The 17,526-nt window shown below is 39.0% G+C and overlaps 1 protein-coding gene across 1 annotated transcript; it reads right to left on the reverse strand.

The window, feature by feature from the left end:
- Positions 1 to 3,981: 3,981 nt before the first annotated feature.
- Positions 3,982 to 10,767, reverse strand: FGB (fibrinogen beta chain). The gene is made up of 8 exons (XM_062574743.1): positions 10,693 to 10,767; positions 8,719 to 8,922; positions 8,049 to 8,232; positions 7,224 to 7,451; positions 6,509 to 6,622; positions 5,908 to 6,027; positions 5,438 to 5,723; positions 3,982 to 4,527 (listed from the first exon to the last, which is right to left on the reverse strand). The coding sequence occupies exons 1-8, from the start codon at positions 10,765 to 10,767 to the stop codon at positions 4,299 to 4,301; spliced, it is 1,440 nt and encodes a 479-aa protein (XP_062430727.1). The 3' UTR covers positions 3,982 to 4,298.
- Between the last annotated feature and the right edge of the window lie 6,759 nt (positions 10,768 to 17,526).

The raw sequence follows: 17,526 nt of genomic DNA on the forward strand, positions 1-17,526 counted from the left end.
TTTCCTGCTAGCATATTTTGTGCATTTTTACGTGCTAAACACTTCAAGGGTCACAAATGCACAAACGAGCTCATGCCTAGATAAACGAATGTTCCAAAAGTGGAAGTGAACATCATGAAAAACAATATGTTGTACAGTGGTTTTCTAAAATGCAGCTTGAGTGTATCTTGATCACGACTGGGAAAGAGATTCTTGGATATTTTCCTTTCGGCAATCAATAGTATGTCTCCTTCCTGAATCTATCGTGACATCAATCAACTGAAGAAATAAATAAATCAGAATGACAAATCGCAGCACTCTTTGCAGCATGTCAGCAAGACAAAATCTTTTCACAGGCTGGATTCGTACTTAATAACATTTACCAAACTTAATCATTTACTTCAGCTGAGGAGAAAAATCTAAAAGCTAATGATAATCTGTAAAATTTGGTCTCTCAGATTTTTTTCACAATATTTTAAAATTTAAATATCAACCCTGCACCTTCTTCCTGAGAACTGAAAATCCATTTTATTTTCTCTCTAACTTATTCAGCATTGGCAGCATTAAGAGATTATGCAGATGGGTGGTTTTGTTATTGCTGTACCAGATAGACTAGAATATACAAACTGTATTGCTCACACTTCTGCAGTTACACCATGTATGCAGCACTATTGGTGTAAAAGGTGTTCAAAATAGGTCCTAATCCAGTTCATTGTTCTGTGTGAACACAAGAGTGAAACAGGGATAGAGATCTGGCCATACAAAAAAGACTGCAAGTGAAGATCCCTATTTTAATAAACAGATATGTGCTTGAAACATGTCCAGGTTTAGATCTTTTCAATACAACAGTACTATTTTTATCTGATTTTTTTATGTTACACTTTCAGTATTGAGATTTGTATTTATAGATTTCAGATAACCAGTCTTTTGTGAGGAATGAATAGGGTATTCATATTGCAGCATTCCCTCAGCTTCTCCATTTAATAACTTACAAATATTTCCCCTGTACGTTAACAGTTCATTTTATAAACTGATCAGCCCAGTCGGTTTAAATTCTTTAATCTAAATTCACAGTAAGACAGCTTCAGTACTGCTGTTTAAAAACTGGGTTTCCGCATAGTGAAAACAATGTAAAAAATGCTAGCAACTCACGCCTTGATTTGAGATCAAAATACTCAGAATTTAAACTGTTTTAGGTTGTTTAAGAGTGCTAAAGAAGTCACAAATTTAGAAGGACATTCACCATGAGCTCCTGTTGCCACTAAAATGAATTGTGAAAGTCTTCTCGAATTCAACAGTCCTGCTTTTGAGCATGACTTTCCTTTTCATTTGCACAGAAGCCCAAGAGCAGCTGGAGATAGTTCTCAGCCAGAACTGCAGATGATTTGGGTTCTCTTTCACTCTTTTACACACTTTTGCCACACATCTAGAATGGAATACACTTTAATAAACAAAATATGCACTTTAGGACCAACTTGTAAGTGGGAACTGACCTCTTAAGCTTCAATATTGTAAATACAGAAGCAAACCTTTCATCCAAAAGAAAACAGTTCATGATAACTCACCAAAATATAACTCCCCAAATAAGCTTATTTGGGAGCAGAAAATGTTTGACTAAAACAAAATAAAATAAAAGAATCCAGACTCAGCTTCCTCGATTTCCCAGATTCATCTACCTAGATTTGTGCCGACCAGTCCAAAGCTACATTAAGAGATTAGCATTCCATTCACAGTGACTACTGAAAGGTTATGACTGTAACCAGCACAGGCAACATTAGGAGCGTCTGTATGGTAATGGTATATTATTTTTGCTTTTAGTATGTTTCTCACCAAATGACAAATAAGGATTCATATGCAGATAAGGTTTTTTAAATCAACAACCTGCTAATAGTGTGTGATAGAGATTTTTTTAACAAAAAGCACCCTTTGCGTGGAAAAACTGTTACACCACCTATATAATTACACAAGAATGTGCTGTGTTTGTCTTTATACCTTATTACATAAAATTACACAACAAAATATTCACTGTGTTAAGTTTTTCTGTGTTTCTATTGAGAAATGAGCATGAGCAGACTTTATCTTAAATCTCACTGGTGAACATTTATCATACTACTTAACAATGTCTTCATGCACTGATAAAGACACTCACTTTAAGTCCTTTTTCAGGATTTCCCAAGCTCAGTTGCTGCCCAGCATTGCTGGAGAGTCTGCTGAAAAGCCAAGACATCTCTACAGCTATGTGCAGAAGTGTCTGCTTTTGGAAAAAGCACTTCTGCTTTGTGCTATGTGCTTTTCTTCCCCAGCTGCAGCGTAAGCCTGGCTGTGGGGACTCCAAACATTTCTAGTCATGTAATGAGATGCTACCCTGATGTCTCCTCCTTGTTCCCCGAGACTCAACAGATTATATCAGTCAGAGAGGCTGCAGATGAGATCCAACTACTGTTAGCCATTCAGATTCCCAACTTCATGGAGAAGACAGTTCCCCTCTGAGAGGTGGCTCACCCTGTCTACTTTGGTTGGGAAGTTCTGCCTTTGAGACGACGTCTGCTCCTGACTACAGAGGCAGCTTAGACCACTAGCTTCAATGAAATACTCAAATTTTAGATAAGTAAGGTGAGCTGCATCTCAATTTTAAACTGTCATCATAACCAGATAAAGAAATGAGGAAGATGTGAAGAGCAGCTCTATTGGCAAAAAAAAATCTTGATTAAATACAGAGAGCTTGATCTAAATCACAAATAGAATAAACAGTGGTATTTAGGAACATGGAGCAAAAAGGATGAGTCTGTCCTTTAGACTAGGATTGATACACCTCCATCATTTCATTAGACACTTCTGTTAAGAAAATCATCTGCAATGTGTTTGTGTTAAGCACACATATTCATTCTCCACTAGTAATGCACAAGTGGCTAGGAATTATATAAAGAGAACTTCTGTTTAAAGGTTTTGGCTAATTTTAAGAAAAAATTTTAGCAAAGTTTCAAAACATGTTTCTCAGCATTGTTCATCTTAAGAGCCTGCCCTTCCTGCTCAGCACCTGCCAGGCTCAGCAGATCGGAGGGAACAAGGACTTCGCAGGCACAGCTGCTGTCATTTAGAGTAGTGAGACCTAGCTGCCTTTCTGCCCACAAAGGAAAACGTTCTTTTTAAAAATCTGATTTTCACAAAATGCAGAGAGCTATTCTTCCTCACCACCTTCCTCTCTTACTGTCCACCACCCAAGCTCTCTGTTTCCTACAATTATTTTTGTATCTTGCCTTAAGTATTCCCTTTCTTTTTAGGTCGTGGGCTTTTTACTAGGCCTCAGCGCAAGCAGAACATTGTGCTAGCAGTGGAGGATGTCCAGGACAGTACCCTGCCATATGGCTGTAGCAATAAACCCCAAAGCCCCATGGAAATTATGCCCTGATTATCCCCCGTAAATGGCAGAGATAAGGGAAGAGGACAGCAGACAAGGGCTGGATGGTTTGGAAGGACAGTAATGCAAAGGTAGGCAGGGCCTGAATATTATATTTGTCCCAGAGCCTGAAAACCTCTTAGCTATCCTGCACACAGTGCTTGATGAACGGGAGCGACACCATGCTCAGTTCTGGGTTGGTCAGTACAAGCACGGCGTTGACAAACTGGTGTGAGGCCACTACTCTAGCTGTTTGCAAGCTGGAGCATGTGGTGTCCAAGGAGAGACTGAGAGACCTGGGTTTGTGCCGCCTGGAGAGGAGGAGGCTTGGGGTGGGGTCTCACAGTTGTCTTCTGTGCGTGGTCTCATGAGGGTTAGAGAGAGGTGGAGTCAGACTCATTCCTTCTCAACTTGTTACACAGGTAGTTAGTACACCTTTTGATATAAAAGGAAAAGACAGTCTTTTGATATAAAAGGAGAATATGCTTGCTTCTCCCCTGATAATTCGTAAGTAATTAGAAATTATATGAAGAAAACTTTATTTTTAAGGCTTTATTTAGTTTTTAGAAAACATTTAAAAACTAGTTCTTTCCCTCTTCAAATGCAGTGTGGAACTTTTTTGTAAAACAATGAAATGGGTATTTTTATCATGTTATTCTATACTGACAGCTGCCAGTTACTTCAGTCTTGTGAACAAACGAAAAATAGTATAAAATACACCTGTGGTTTATTTTCGTGGGTCAGATTTTGATTTATAGTTGACATAGCTTTTCACTTTACATCACAATATGGTCATGCACACATTTTGTCATACTTGGTTCTCATACAGAAAGACAAAAATGTCTAAAAGTTTCATGTCTAAAAAGTTAACCATGCATGAGAATGAAAAGAAAATCTGTGACTCTGTACATTTTGAAAATGGTTACTGTGGAAAGTATGGTCTGATTTTCATGCTCATCTTCTTCAGTGAATACCATGACCCTTTCCAGTTCATCCATACAATACCATCATCTGTACCATGTTTTGCCATATCCCAGCTGTAGCTCCCTCCCCAGTAGTATCTGCCATTGGGGTTGGCTGAATGGCAGCGATTGTACCACCATCCGCCACCATCTTCTTTGGAGCACTGCTTTTTTGGATCTGCAGTTAACCTGTTGAGGGGAGGAAGGAAGAGTTAACATTGACAGGTGAACCACAAACAGACAGTTCAACAGAATGCATACTCCTGTCCCTGCATGGATATTTTCAAACTATAACAAATACTTAAAATTCCCACTGAACTTTCTGTGAAAGACTGGTTCTCACAAGGATGTACTATGCAGTGCACTTGGAAAGTGAAGCTGCTAAGAGAAACAAGTACAATCTTGCCTGCATTTCTCTTGGAATGCTATTTCAGTCTAGCAGTTGATAACTACAATTCTTTCCAGTTGATAAAGGTAATTGCAATATCAACGCAATATTAATTGTAAGTCTTTCCCAGTCCAAAGAATGTCTTTTTTAGTAAATTGGTAACTGAGAAGTATTAACATAAAAACATAGCATGCATCTTAGAGATACAGTGCTAACTTACCTACTTAACAATTGGGTTCCTGTCTTCTGAGTAGGCACAATTTTATTTTTTAAATAGGATGTGCTATCTATCTGTTTCCTTAGGGCTCATTACTGTGTTACTGGAGACAGTACCAATGCTCCTACAGAGATGTGACTGTGGTCCTCAGCACTGCTACCCTCAGTCTCTAAGAATGAATATATTGCGTCCAGATTTGCCAATTGTCCACAATAAGATGGCATCAATACAGTTCAGTGTGCTTGCTTCTTATTTAGCCACATAGCTGTACTAATCTAATATACAGTTTCCTCTGGGAAAATTCTGCCCTTGGCTACGTCAATGGAACAGCATGAACATTTGGCTAGCAGCTTACAGGGAGAAAATACATTTTAATATACCGCAACATTCTATGAAAACTAACGGTAAATTAGGAAAATATATCTAGTTCTATTTTAAGCAGAGAGACATGATTCCATAGCTAATCTTTTAAAATAGTTTACGCAAGTACATACCATCCATCATTGTCTCTATCGTAAGTACTGAAAAACATGCCATTGTGAATTGTCATTGTCCTGTTTTCTCCATGCAGCTGTGACGCTCCTTCCATGAGAGCATTGCCTGCATTGCCTTTGTAGTTACTAACTGAAAGCTGATACTTGTTTCCTTCATCCTCTATGGTGAAACCTTCATAATGAGCTGAAACTTTATGGTCATTCCAGTCCTCCATTTCAATTAAAACTTCAGTGGGCCCTGTTTTGGTAAGCTGGCTGATTTTGTCATTTCCAAGCCAATATTCACCTGAAAACAACAGATGAGAGCTCTGAAAAGTCAGTTTCATGTTGTGCTTCAAGACAGCTTTACGATTTGCCTATAGGTCTGCTAAAATGGACTAGTTAGTTTTAAAAAGTCAAAGAGCTTCAAGAAACATGAGAAAATAGTTTTAGTAACAAGAACTCTTCATGTTTTTTGTTGACAGGTTTACCTGGTATATTACAGTACTTCTTCTCTCCACTTGCAATATTTCCAAAACCCTTTTTATATGCATCCCATACTCTCCCAAAGTTAACACTGCCATCTTGGCGATTCTGAATCAAAGTCCAGCCTGCAGAACAACAGTATTTAGATTAAATTGCAATCAAAAAAGAATATAGAATGTTTAAATACAGCCCTTCTCCTGTCTTCATCTCTAGATGAGCTTAGCATATGGCTTCCTTGCTTCATGAGCAAAGGTGGAAAAAACAGAACCTGAAGGAATGCTGAAAGCGCACAGTAGTAGAGTAAGAAATGAGCCAGCTCCTCCATGTTTACCCAAATATTGTCCACTCTGGTCATAGTAAGATATATTTTTATCTACCTATCCCTTCCCAACAATTTATTTCCAGTTTCCCTGAAGAAATATTCTACTGTGCATCTGAAGATGATCAACAAGACTTTTTTGAACTAGTTAATTGGACTTCATTCTCAAGTAATTAAAAAAGTTATAACTCCATATTGGTTTGCATAAATGATAACTACTAGTAAAAAATATTTTTGTAGCATTCATACTAATTAATATTTTAACAATATAGTTATTTCACACTAACCTCCACCTTCTGTCTCCATGTCACAGTACACTCTATATGGTTTGCTGAAAGGCTCAGGCTGGATGAGGTACATTTCCGAAGTCTCACCTCCCTTTCTGAAAATATCCTCGCATTCTGCAATTATAAACCAAAGTATCTGTTACTGACAGAGCTCTGCACTTCTGCTTCAACAGTCTTCTTATCCTTGTTTGCTTACTGCCTGTGAACAATTTTAAAGATATATCTAATTCTACTTTCATTTTGATTTTCATAATACATCAGATTAAATAATCATTGAACAAAGAACAGCGTGTTTCTATTGTTCTGCTTTTCCAGAGTCATTTCTAAAAGTTGAGCCCACGTGATTGAAGAGGATGTATTTTTCAATGACTTTTTGAATTAGACTGACTCATGAAAGAAAAACCTATTGGGGTACAAATATAGTAATAGTAAGTACATCACCTCCACTTTACAAAGTCCCCAAAACACAAATTTCTTAAAGCTGCTACTGGCCACTATTGAAGACAGATTTGGTGTAAAAGGATATTTGGTCTGACCAATAGAGCCATCCACAAAAGACTTTTTCATGTTGGATCACTAGCTAGCTTTCCTGCTATCCTAATTGGCATCACAGGCTTCAGACAAATGTTCATAGCAATTGAATGATGTATCTATCACCTGGTACGGTGATGTAAATGTGAGAAGCGAAAGACGTTTTTATAGCTAAATGAGGTACCTTTGCCTGAAACCACCGGGATATTACAGGAAACAACACAAGGAGAGTGGCAGTAGTCCGTCTGGGTTGCAATGGCTTTTTCCAGTTTTTGTATCTTTTTGTGCAAAGAATCCACAACTGCACGAAGGACCCTGAGACTTGATGGGATATTATTGTCCAGATTGTCCTTTATGTAATTATAATGCCTTTCCAATTCTTCATTGTACTCTGAAAGCAAACCGTCATTGTCTAGAAAAGCAAACAGATTAAATAACAGCTCAGTTTTTGATATGTTTTCCAGTCACAAAATAATGAAACACAATCTGTAAGGACAATTTGAGAAGTCCCTTCTTTCCTTAGCAAGGAAGATGGATATGCACATCTTTTCCGTACTTTTCTTGTTTCTACAACATGCAAAGACTCTACAAAGATTCCTGGAAAATGGATACACATGTATTGATATGTCTCTGTGAGCTATTAGATTTATCAATATTGCTATTTTCTGGCAAAGAAATATAATTAAGCTTCTTTCTAGGAAGCCATGCTGCCAAGCCAGGAGCTGGACATAAAGAAACTGGATGTATGTGGGAGAACACGTAAGACAAAAGGGGACTGCTTAAACCTACAGGCCTCATATGAATCTTACCTCAGTGTGAGATCCATTTATTTTCCCCTCTCAGAGTGTTTTCTAAGATTTATGATGATATAGTCATGGAACCCTAGCCTGCTAGATAGTGGCTCTACTGCATTTTTAACTTTTTTAAGAAGTGCCTTTAACAAATAATGATAGTAATGTCAATATAATTGCAATACTGTTTACATTAGTGACTCAGAACAATAGCATACCTTTTCTTTGTTTTTGTGTCTTTACCAATTTATCATCCAGAATATTCACATATTCATAGAAAGTTGTAGAGCTGTCGGAAAATTTGGTCACTTTGTCTTTTAGATCACGAACAACGGATTTCACATTTTTTTCCTGTTTTACCAGTGTAGTTTGCAATTCACATCCAGTTGGACACAGCACTCCCTTAAAAAAACAAAAAGGGCTGTGGATAAAAGCCAAGATAAAAAGAGAAGCTTCCTACCCCATCCATGAGTGGCTATACCTCTGAAAACATAGAACACTTAGTAATGTGAGGTCACATATTTAATCACCCAGATGAGAATTCAAGATTTCCAACTTCCAGGAAGAAGCTGCAGTGAGAGGTGCAGGAAGGAGCTCCAAGCTCCCCAGGAGGATTCTTCTGTTGAAATTCTTTGGAAAGGGCCTCTCCACACTTTGGTCTTACACTATCTGCTTTTCACTTCTCTGCACTGTTAAATGTTCAAAATTAAGCCACCTGAACTACGACCAAAGCCTGCCAGGAATTACTTGGTGCCCGTGTGTGCGTGCATCTACTCCCCCTTTCAGTATCCTCGAAATAAGAATCAACCATGCTTTGTACATCTCGGTTTTATATATGTTTCATACAGAACAGCTAAGCGCATTTCAACACAACCGGGAGACACCTACCAGCTCGTCTAAAGGATGCTTGCACCCGCCGGCATCAGGATAAACGATGGGACCTTTCTTCTCGGCCTCCTTTGGTCGCTTTGGTGGCCGGGGCTGATAGCGGCTTCCGCTGATGGGAGGCGCCACGGGTCTCAGCGTAGGGGCTGCTTCCCGCCTCTTGTCCAGCGGTCGGTGGCCTCGAGGATTCAACTCTGAGCCCTCTTCCTACAAAAGCCACAGAAAAAGAAAACTCTCTGAATTTAGGAGCGTTGTTATTAAACGCCATGCACAGGATGAAGGTATCCATTCCGCATCCTTTACTACTTTAAACAACAAAGAAAACCAAAGCAAAGGGTATGTAACTGATGGAATTAAAAAAGCAACATTGGAAATACTATACTGACATTATGTAAAAATAACTGTAATGCCTTCTTCTCCAACTCACACCCTCACAGACTAGATCTATCCAAACCAAAAAGCCTTCAAAGCAACACCAACACAATATTTCTCTAACCGAAATAGTTCTCTAACCAAAGACCAAAGTTCATGTCGTTCATAGCCACTACCTACCGTGAAACTTGAAATAGCAGGACTGAACAAATCAGATATTCATGGGGCTAAGATGCATATTCACCCTTACATTAGCAACATCCCTGTTTTTCACTGGAGCACTACAAAATTTTCAAAGTCTCAGAAAATCAGGCAACAGTCAAAAACATCTTCAGGTGTCAGGCTATAGGCCAACTATTAACTGGCAAAATTAGTAAAATTATTCAGTAATATATTTTATATTGGGTTTCTTGAGCTTTCTCCGATGCACGTATTCCTCATCACTGTCAGAAGCAGGAACTGTAACAGCTACCAGTGTCCCATGCTGTAGGATGCATTTTGAGAGCAGTAAGAATTTATAAATTATGTTTCCCAAGTTGAACTCCACTCCAGTGGATTTTCAGTTATATTGATAAATAGAAGCAATTAACAATTTTATTTATTTGAAAAGCTTTCATCTTAAAATTCAGTTTGAAAGTCTGATAGCCTGAGCAAAGGAAACAAGCCTTGTCCCTAAGCATTTGTTCAAACTAAACCATTTGTATTAATATTTGTTTGAGCTGAACTGGATCAAAATCTTCTACGACCTCTGATCCCACTGAGACTTAGCTACAAATAAAAATCACTTGTAAAGATCCAAGGTCAGAGCCTTAAAATAATTCCAAAAGTAGGCAGCATACAAATCATAAAATGGCTGAAAATGATTTAGTATAATAGCCTTATCAGTAATCAATGCATAAACACAAACACTTATGTTGTATAACAGAACATTATCTTATTTTTGATTGTCTTGGTCTATTCCATTTTTGTGGAGATTTTCAAAAAAATCAAAAAGTCCCTGAGATTCCAAATCAAACCTCACATTAAAATATTTTACTTAAACAAAACTAAATACCGATTAAATTGTTATTTTAGATCCTGATGGCTTGCCTTTTTATTTAATAATTGCTACCTTACCCTTTCAAATGTAAAGCTATACGATCTGGTAGTAAATTCTCTTCTAATGCCTACTAAATCCATAGAAAAAATTCTGCTGTCTTTGAGACAGGACACCATTAATTACACACGTCTACTCTCTTGCTCCAGACAAACTCATTTTCTGTAACACCAACAGTTAACATTGCTGAATACATAGCCATAAATTCATTTAGCCAAATAACTAGTCTTACCAACTTACCATCTTCATTCTCCTACAAAAAAGGAAAGGAAATACAAAGAAAATAGATCTAAAACTGGAAAAGAACTGTTTGCAGTTACATATATGTGAAAAATAATACAGAGATTATTTCTTTGAACACAAATGGAGCAAGGACATGCACCGCATTGGTTTTTTTCACAGTTTCTAACTTAGCTAACACAGAAGCTGAGAAAACCATGCATGCCATTAAATAAAATTAATTATTTTTACTCTTATTAGTATTAATTAATTACTATCAGTATTACAACCTCATCATCATACTCAATGGAACCCTGGGATTTAATGGTAGAAACACAGAGCAGGAACAGCAGGAGCAGTTTCATGATGCCGGCTTGCTTGAGCAGCTCAGTGAACTTCTCCCACCAGCGGCTCTGACAGTGAGAGATCCTCCGTGTTCATATATATATATACGAGCCTGAATTCCCACCTCGGTAATGATAGGACCAACCCTTTGGAGAAGTCACTGACTTTCTGTTAATATTTAACCTTTCTCCTGAATACATGTGTGCCTGAATACATTTGCTATTGAGCAATATTTCTGGACAAGTCTTATCTCCATGTCCCAGAGACTCTTGCTGCTGGCATCAAATAAATATTTAAATCCTTAGAAGTACCTCCTGTTCAGATTACACAAGGTTACTATCTTCTCAAAAATCACAAGTCTTCCGAGACAGCTGAGAAGGCGAACATCCAAAGAAAAGAATGTCAAATGTCACAGTTTGTGACATCTCCTTTCTTACTTTCTTCCTACTGAAAATTGGAATGTTTCAGAAATATTACATTGATTATGAAAAAACCTCACTTGGTACAAAATGTTAAATTATTCTAAATAGTTCTGACGGTAGTTGGATGGATATGCAAGCCTTGGTAAGTCCTGTAAATTAGAATAAATTGGTTTTCCTCATGAGGAAGCTCAGTGTATATTCTGAAAAACTAATTATATAAGATTTGTGTTTTATTCTTATCTTAATTATTTACGAGTATTCTAGTGAGCCATGTGACTTGCAGCAAGGCTCACAGGAACAGCACATTTCAAGCCACTACTATAAAGCAAGTTACACACTTCTATGAAATTTCACACCGCATTACAGTTATCTAAATAATGAAAAAGGAACTGTACAATACATCCAACCAATTCAGATTAATTTAACCAACAAAACTGAGCTTTGAATATTCCCAGTGACCTGCTGACAAATTACAGATCAGAATTAATTCACAATTTGTGCAATCACGAAACTTCATACAACCAATTAGTTTGATTTTAAAATTTGAATAAGTAGACCTGCTCAGAGAGTTGACAAAGAGAAAGAAACTATGTTCATTACATTAATAATTTTGTGTGAAAAACTGTTTAGCTCTAATTAAAAATCAGCTTAATAGTGTAAGCACAAAATAACACTTTAATTACTTTAACAACATGACATTGTAAATGAATTAAAATAACTAAATTTTATATACTGATTTACTGCTTTCCTCTAGTACAAAAACTGTTTCTGTCATAATCATTATTTAAATATGTTTAAAGATTTTTAAAAGAATACTGTGTGAAGTTATTTGTAATCATAGCAATGTAATCAAACATGCTTTTGGATGCTTTTTAAGAATATGGCATATCTCTGCACAGCTTTAACATATTACTGTCTTCATAACCTGTGATTTTTTCCCACGATATAAACCATCGTATTATACTGAATTAAATAAAAGGTATTGAGTTTGTGCACTTTTCTGAAGTCATTCATATTAATGCCTGAAAAGAAGCAAATTATGCGCCGAGGTTCCATTTCAAAGTCAATGGGGTGGGAGATTTTGTGATAAACACAGACAAGACAGCTGAATTTGCTTGTTTTACGCCTGTTTCCTGTATTTGTGCTTTTGTCAGAATTCTTGTAAACTATGGAGATTCCTGAAATATGAAAACTGTTTAACTTGGCTGGTTTAATTATTAAACGGCTTTGCCCCAAATCAGCCGTGGCTCAAAGAGCTCTTACTCCACCGAATTTGATCCCTTCTGCCAGAACACCCCTAACATTACTACATTTTGAAGAAGACAAACTTCCCTCCACGTTAAGGTCTGGCGTCTTTACCGCATTATTTCCACTGTAAAGACTCTAGCCGAGACATTGCATGCCCCTCACTGCCACCGACTCGGGGCACCTCACAACCTCCAGTCCAGTTATCCTCCCACCATATCTCTAAGGGAAATCCAGCCAGCCTCATTTCATGAACTGGGAATGGACAAAACGATGCTAAACTGCTGGCCTAGAGGTCTAAAACTTCACCCTTATTTCACCCTGCCATAGTCTACAGGAAGTGGAACTTATGGAGTCCTTCTTCAAGTATGGAGCATCCTCGGGTCCAGCATGAAAAAACAGGGAGATGCTGGTGCTCACTGTGTCCTGGACTAAATTATGGGGGTCGGCATGGGAGCCGGAGCGTGCTGCCGATTCCCAGCATGGAAAACCCCCCGGGGCTACGTGTGGCTTCAGTGAATTTCTCCATTGAAATTCAGCCTTTGACCCTCCCAAAACCAGTGCTTATCATTGGCTTCCCCAAGAGGGTTAGTTGGTTGTGTTTCCCTGGGGATTTACCAGGAAGCACAAAAATTAACACATTTATACCACATAAAGGCTAGTGCACAGTTTGGGGTCAGATGATACCATAGGAAGGGGATTACGCTACGGTTCCTCTGGCAAACTGAGGCCTGGTCTACCCTGCAAAGGTTTTGCCTGAAGAGTTTTATCAGCAAAGCTGTACCTGCATGGAGACACAACTCGTATAGGCAAAGAAATGCTTTACCATGACAGTCTAAATCTGGAACTACAAAGAGAGAAAGATACTTTGGCAAACGTATGTATTTATATCTATATAACGATTTTGGCAGCAGAACTAGATCAACATTGGTTATAACATGATTTTTCCTTCACCCACGAAAGAAACATCCAAGGATAGTGTTTCTAAGAAGTAAATTTTTAAGAAGTAAATGAAGTCTTATAAAGAACTTTGAAAACTTGGCTTAAGTTTCTTCTAAAAATGGTATCAAGGTGGATAAAGCAGGAAACCTATTCCGTTTCCCTTCCTTTTTCCTTTCTGCATATTCCCCTCCGAGTCATATGGTTAGCGAGAAACTGCTACTGGACTTAGGTAGTGATGATATCACCACAAACCTGCTATTAGGAATTGCAATAGGAAAACAATGACCCTGTCGTGTTCCAGGACCTCTTCTTGTACAGTACTATCTGCCACGCAGAGGAGAGACCTGCTGGCAGAGGTGTATGTATGCATTTTTAAGAATGAGTATTTGTGCACGGTCTCTTGTGCTTGTTCTGTTGGTTTTCCTGTCAGTGGTGCAATGCTCTTTACACAAAACCCCAGTCAGACAAGTCAAGGTCACCGACTGATGGATCTTCAAAGCTGAATGTGTCCTCTGAAGCAGTCTTGGTATGGGAGGAACAGAACTTTCTTATGCCACAGATAAGCTATAACGTTTACTAAATTAAATTTAAAAATACATCCAGCTGTTAGTGGTTTATTTAGAATGTCTTTTTAAACAACCAGTGTTGCAATAAGGTCACACTATGAAAATAACAGTTATGTGTCAGTCTCTGATGTTCTTATTACTGCTGTTTACTGGTAACAAATATTACTGCAAAGGTTTCTCGTAAATGAGAATTAATGTTATCTTCACATCCTCAGAACAAGCAGATTCTTAAACATTAATGAGTGAGGCTATTCACCTTGATCTTAAAAACAGCACTAAAATAACATACAACCTACTAGAAATCTTTTTTAAATGGTGATTTGCAAAAAAATTGCACAGTTCGTTATTGCAGCTGCAGATGATATGCAACAATATATCAAATACGGCATAAAATAAAAAAAAAGTTCATATTCTAATGAACTTCATTAATACCGCTGACATGATTTAATTAAGTTCTGGGACTGAAATTCACCTTGGACTAAATCTACTGGAAAAGATGAAATTATTACAGAGACAAATTTGATCTCTGATTTTCTAAAGCATTGCAAAAACACCAGGAAATATGCAGAAATTAAAAAGTTCTGTGATGAAAATTTGAAAATTTACTTGATAAATATTGAGAATAAAGACAGAGCTATGTGAATACTACTAATAATAGCAATAAATGGCACATATGAATGAAATTTTTTTGCAAAATATATATGGAGAATTTTTTTTCAATGATTGATATGAAAGTCTGCATTTCAAATAATCTTTTTTTTAAAAAATGCAACAAAAAGTAAGCTCTGTAGGCCGCATTTATCTCCAAAATCCCTGCTGACAGCCTTTTTCATGCAAAAATCAAGAAGTTAAAGAAGTTCTATGCACTGTTTTCAGGGATATGAGGGAGGAAAAAAGAAAAAGAAAGAAAAGAAACTACATTTGAAATCCCATAAGCCAGGTAAATACTTCATGCTCACTTGGACTCAAGGTAGATGCCTTGGGTAATGTTCACCTACCCTTTGCTGTTATCGACCAGCACAAACACGTTCTGCCCATGTAAGGCTCCATCTGAAGCAAACTGAGATTTAACATGGCTATGCAGGAGCAAGCCGTCCTTTGAGTGCCTCCTTCTCTTTAGGAAAGAGAGGCTCAATACTAGGCCATAAATGGAATTTACACCAGAGCCAAGAGAGCACACTTAGGCAAGCTGGAGGCCCCTTGCCCTCCGGCAGAGATAGCCACCATCCCTTCCAGCAGCAGCCTCTCCAGTTCACCTCTGATCTCTCCAGCCCAGAGGGACACAACCACCTTGCATCACAGGGACCTCCTGCCCCACGGAGTTTGCACTCCAGTTTGCAACCTAAACAACAACAGATGGGGCTTCCCTTCCTTGAGGCACAGCTCTGGTGCCAGGGTCTACTGCGGATATCTCCACCAAAGCCTTGGAAAACTGCCGGCATTCCCCAGCTTCTCAGGACGGACTGTCAAAATAGGTTCCTGGGTTAAACATGAAACTGGCTCCTAGGCTCAAAATGGAGACGGCAATGGTCCTCCACTGCTAAAGGCGTAACAGAGTGGACATCTGCTACCATCTCCCATCTCAGACTCAAAGCAGGCACAAATTGTGCTGGGGTTAGAAGCCATGCGGAGCTGCATATGTATCTCAAATTATCAAATATAAAACACCATTGTGGCCACCAGGAATGATCTATCAATTCTGGAAAAAGAGGATGGTTATTATGCAAAACAGAAAGGTAATTTTTGCACTGGAAATAATCCCATGTTTATGCCATCCTGTGACTAATAAACAGAAGAGGTTTGAACCATGGATATTTCACTAGATCATTTTTTAGCCCAAATCCATTCTCAATCTGTTCACAACTCAGCCACACAGACAGATGCATTATGTGGCTTGTGTAGTGGTAAAAAAGAGCAGCATGATGGAGGGGCAAGGACTACACAAGCTGGCCTAGTGGCAAAAGATGTGCTTGCCAAATCACAACTTTGGTGTGGCAGGAAAACACCCTGAATTTAAGAGCAGATGAGTACATGTGAAGACGATAAGTGCATCTTTGCAATTTGTACGTATGCATTTGGTTATTTTACTTATGAAGGTAAGTGAACAATGTGCTGAATGATAATTTCTTAAATGTACTGCAGGATACACTTTAAAAAAATGGACTTCAGTCCTTTAGCAATTTACTCCTGGTCATGAGGTATGAGGATTGCAAGCTCATATGAAACTTTATTTTCCATTTAAAAGAAGCATTTCCATGCACATAAGTTAAACATATCTTTCCAAAAAGAGAGATATCAGGTATAACTGTTAGAATATTATATAATACTATTTTTTTCATAGAGGTTGCATTTTAGTCCTGGAATTAAAATATTTTTCCATGTCCACCTCACTGTGTGTGGTTTCATGAAGAGGCTTTAGCTTCGAGAACTCACGAAGACAATAGTAATCAAAATACGCGACTGTCTTGCACAAGACAATTAAAAATGCCGCGAAGTCCTATAAAGTCAAACTGACATAAGCAACGCTGTAGCGCTCATTACAGGGAATCTTTGCAGATATTCCACGGTTTCAGGAAAAGACGGCGTTTCTTTCAGAAAGCTAAACATTGCACTCTGCTGCCCGGCAGCGGTAACTGCGGCGCGGCTGAAGGCAGCCCGGGCCCGCGGGAGGCGTCGGGGCTGCGGCGCTTTCGAAGCGGGGCTCCGATTTAACCCCTCGCGCAGGTACCAGCGGCCAGGCGTTGTTTGCTTAAAAGAAAGAAAGAAAGAAAAAAAAAAAAGCCCCTCAAAGCCCGCAGCCCTTTGAGTCAGGACAAACACGGGGCATTTTTCCCCCCTAAATCCTGCAGCCTTAAAGTCAGATTCGTAAGCCTGTGCTTGCTGGAAACATTCTCCCTCTTTTTCTTAAACCTACCTGCTCGCTAGTCTCTTGGCATACAGTTTAATTCAAACGCCTAGGTCAAAAATCCCAGGGATTCAGCCTGCAACTGCATGAGCAGTTTTCTTTTTGCAGTGCTGGGTAGCAAATATTCTGTTTTCTCAACTTGATTCTTAACAGAATTTCCCCCTTACCTCACACGTGAGTTTTGTTCTTAAAGCACCGGCTTTCCTGAGCCCTCCTGCCTCTGTCCTGTTTCGCACCACTGCCTCATTGGGACCTGGGGAAAAGTACTTTTTTTCCACTTGGGCGTTTGTGCCTTCACCTGCATCTTAGCCCCAGTGACTTTTTGCTCTTTGTTTGCAATTCAACTCAAGTTTCGGTATATTCGTTTATCACTAGACAAAACGTGAATTGTGCTGGACCTTCAAGATCCAGATTTCTTTTTTTAATTGAAAAAAAAAGTACAGTTGACTGCTGCCAGCTCCTAGAAACTCCCCGCCCTTTACCGCCTGGAGCACAAGCTACCTCACCCCGCTGCCCCACCACCCCTCTCACCCCGAGCGGGACTCGAACTTGCAACCGCCGACACAGTGGTGCTGCTAAGCCCCGCCCACAATTGCGTCACCGCCGCCAGCGGCCCGCTCCAGCCCCGCCCTTCGCCTCCCGCAGCCCGCGCAGCCCCCGCTCTCACCGCGCTCGCGGCGCGTCACTTCCGGTGCGGCG

Source organism: Rhea pennata, chromosome 4 (genome assembly GCF_028389875.1).
Source record: "Rhea pennata isolate bPtePen1 chromosome 4, bPtePen1.pri, whole genome shotgun sequence".
Taxonomy (NCBI): domain Eukaryota; kingdom Metazoa; phylum Chordata; class Aves; order Rheiformes; family Rheidae; genus Rhea; species Rhea pennata.

What these genes read in the sequence shown, in the direction of transcription:
- FGB (XM_062574743.1), bottom strand. Translation starts at nt 10,767, where the DNA reads ATGAAACTGCTCCTGCTGTTCCTGCTCTGTGTTTCTACCATTAAATCC. An exon ending in CCATTGAGTATGATGATGAG is followed by an intron (nt 8,923 to 10,692) that starts GTTGTAATACTG and finishes TGGCTTTTGTAG; the next exon opens with GAAGAGGGCTCAGAGTTGAA. An exon ending in AGCATCCTTTAGACGAGCTG is followed by an intron (nt 8,233 to 8,718) that starts GTAGGTGTCTCC and finishes TGTTTTTTTAAG; the next exon opens with GGAGTGCTGTGTCCAACTGG.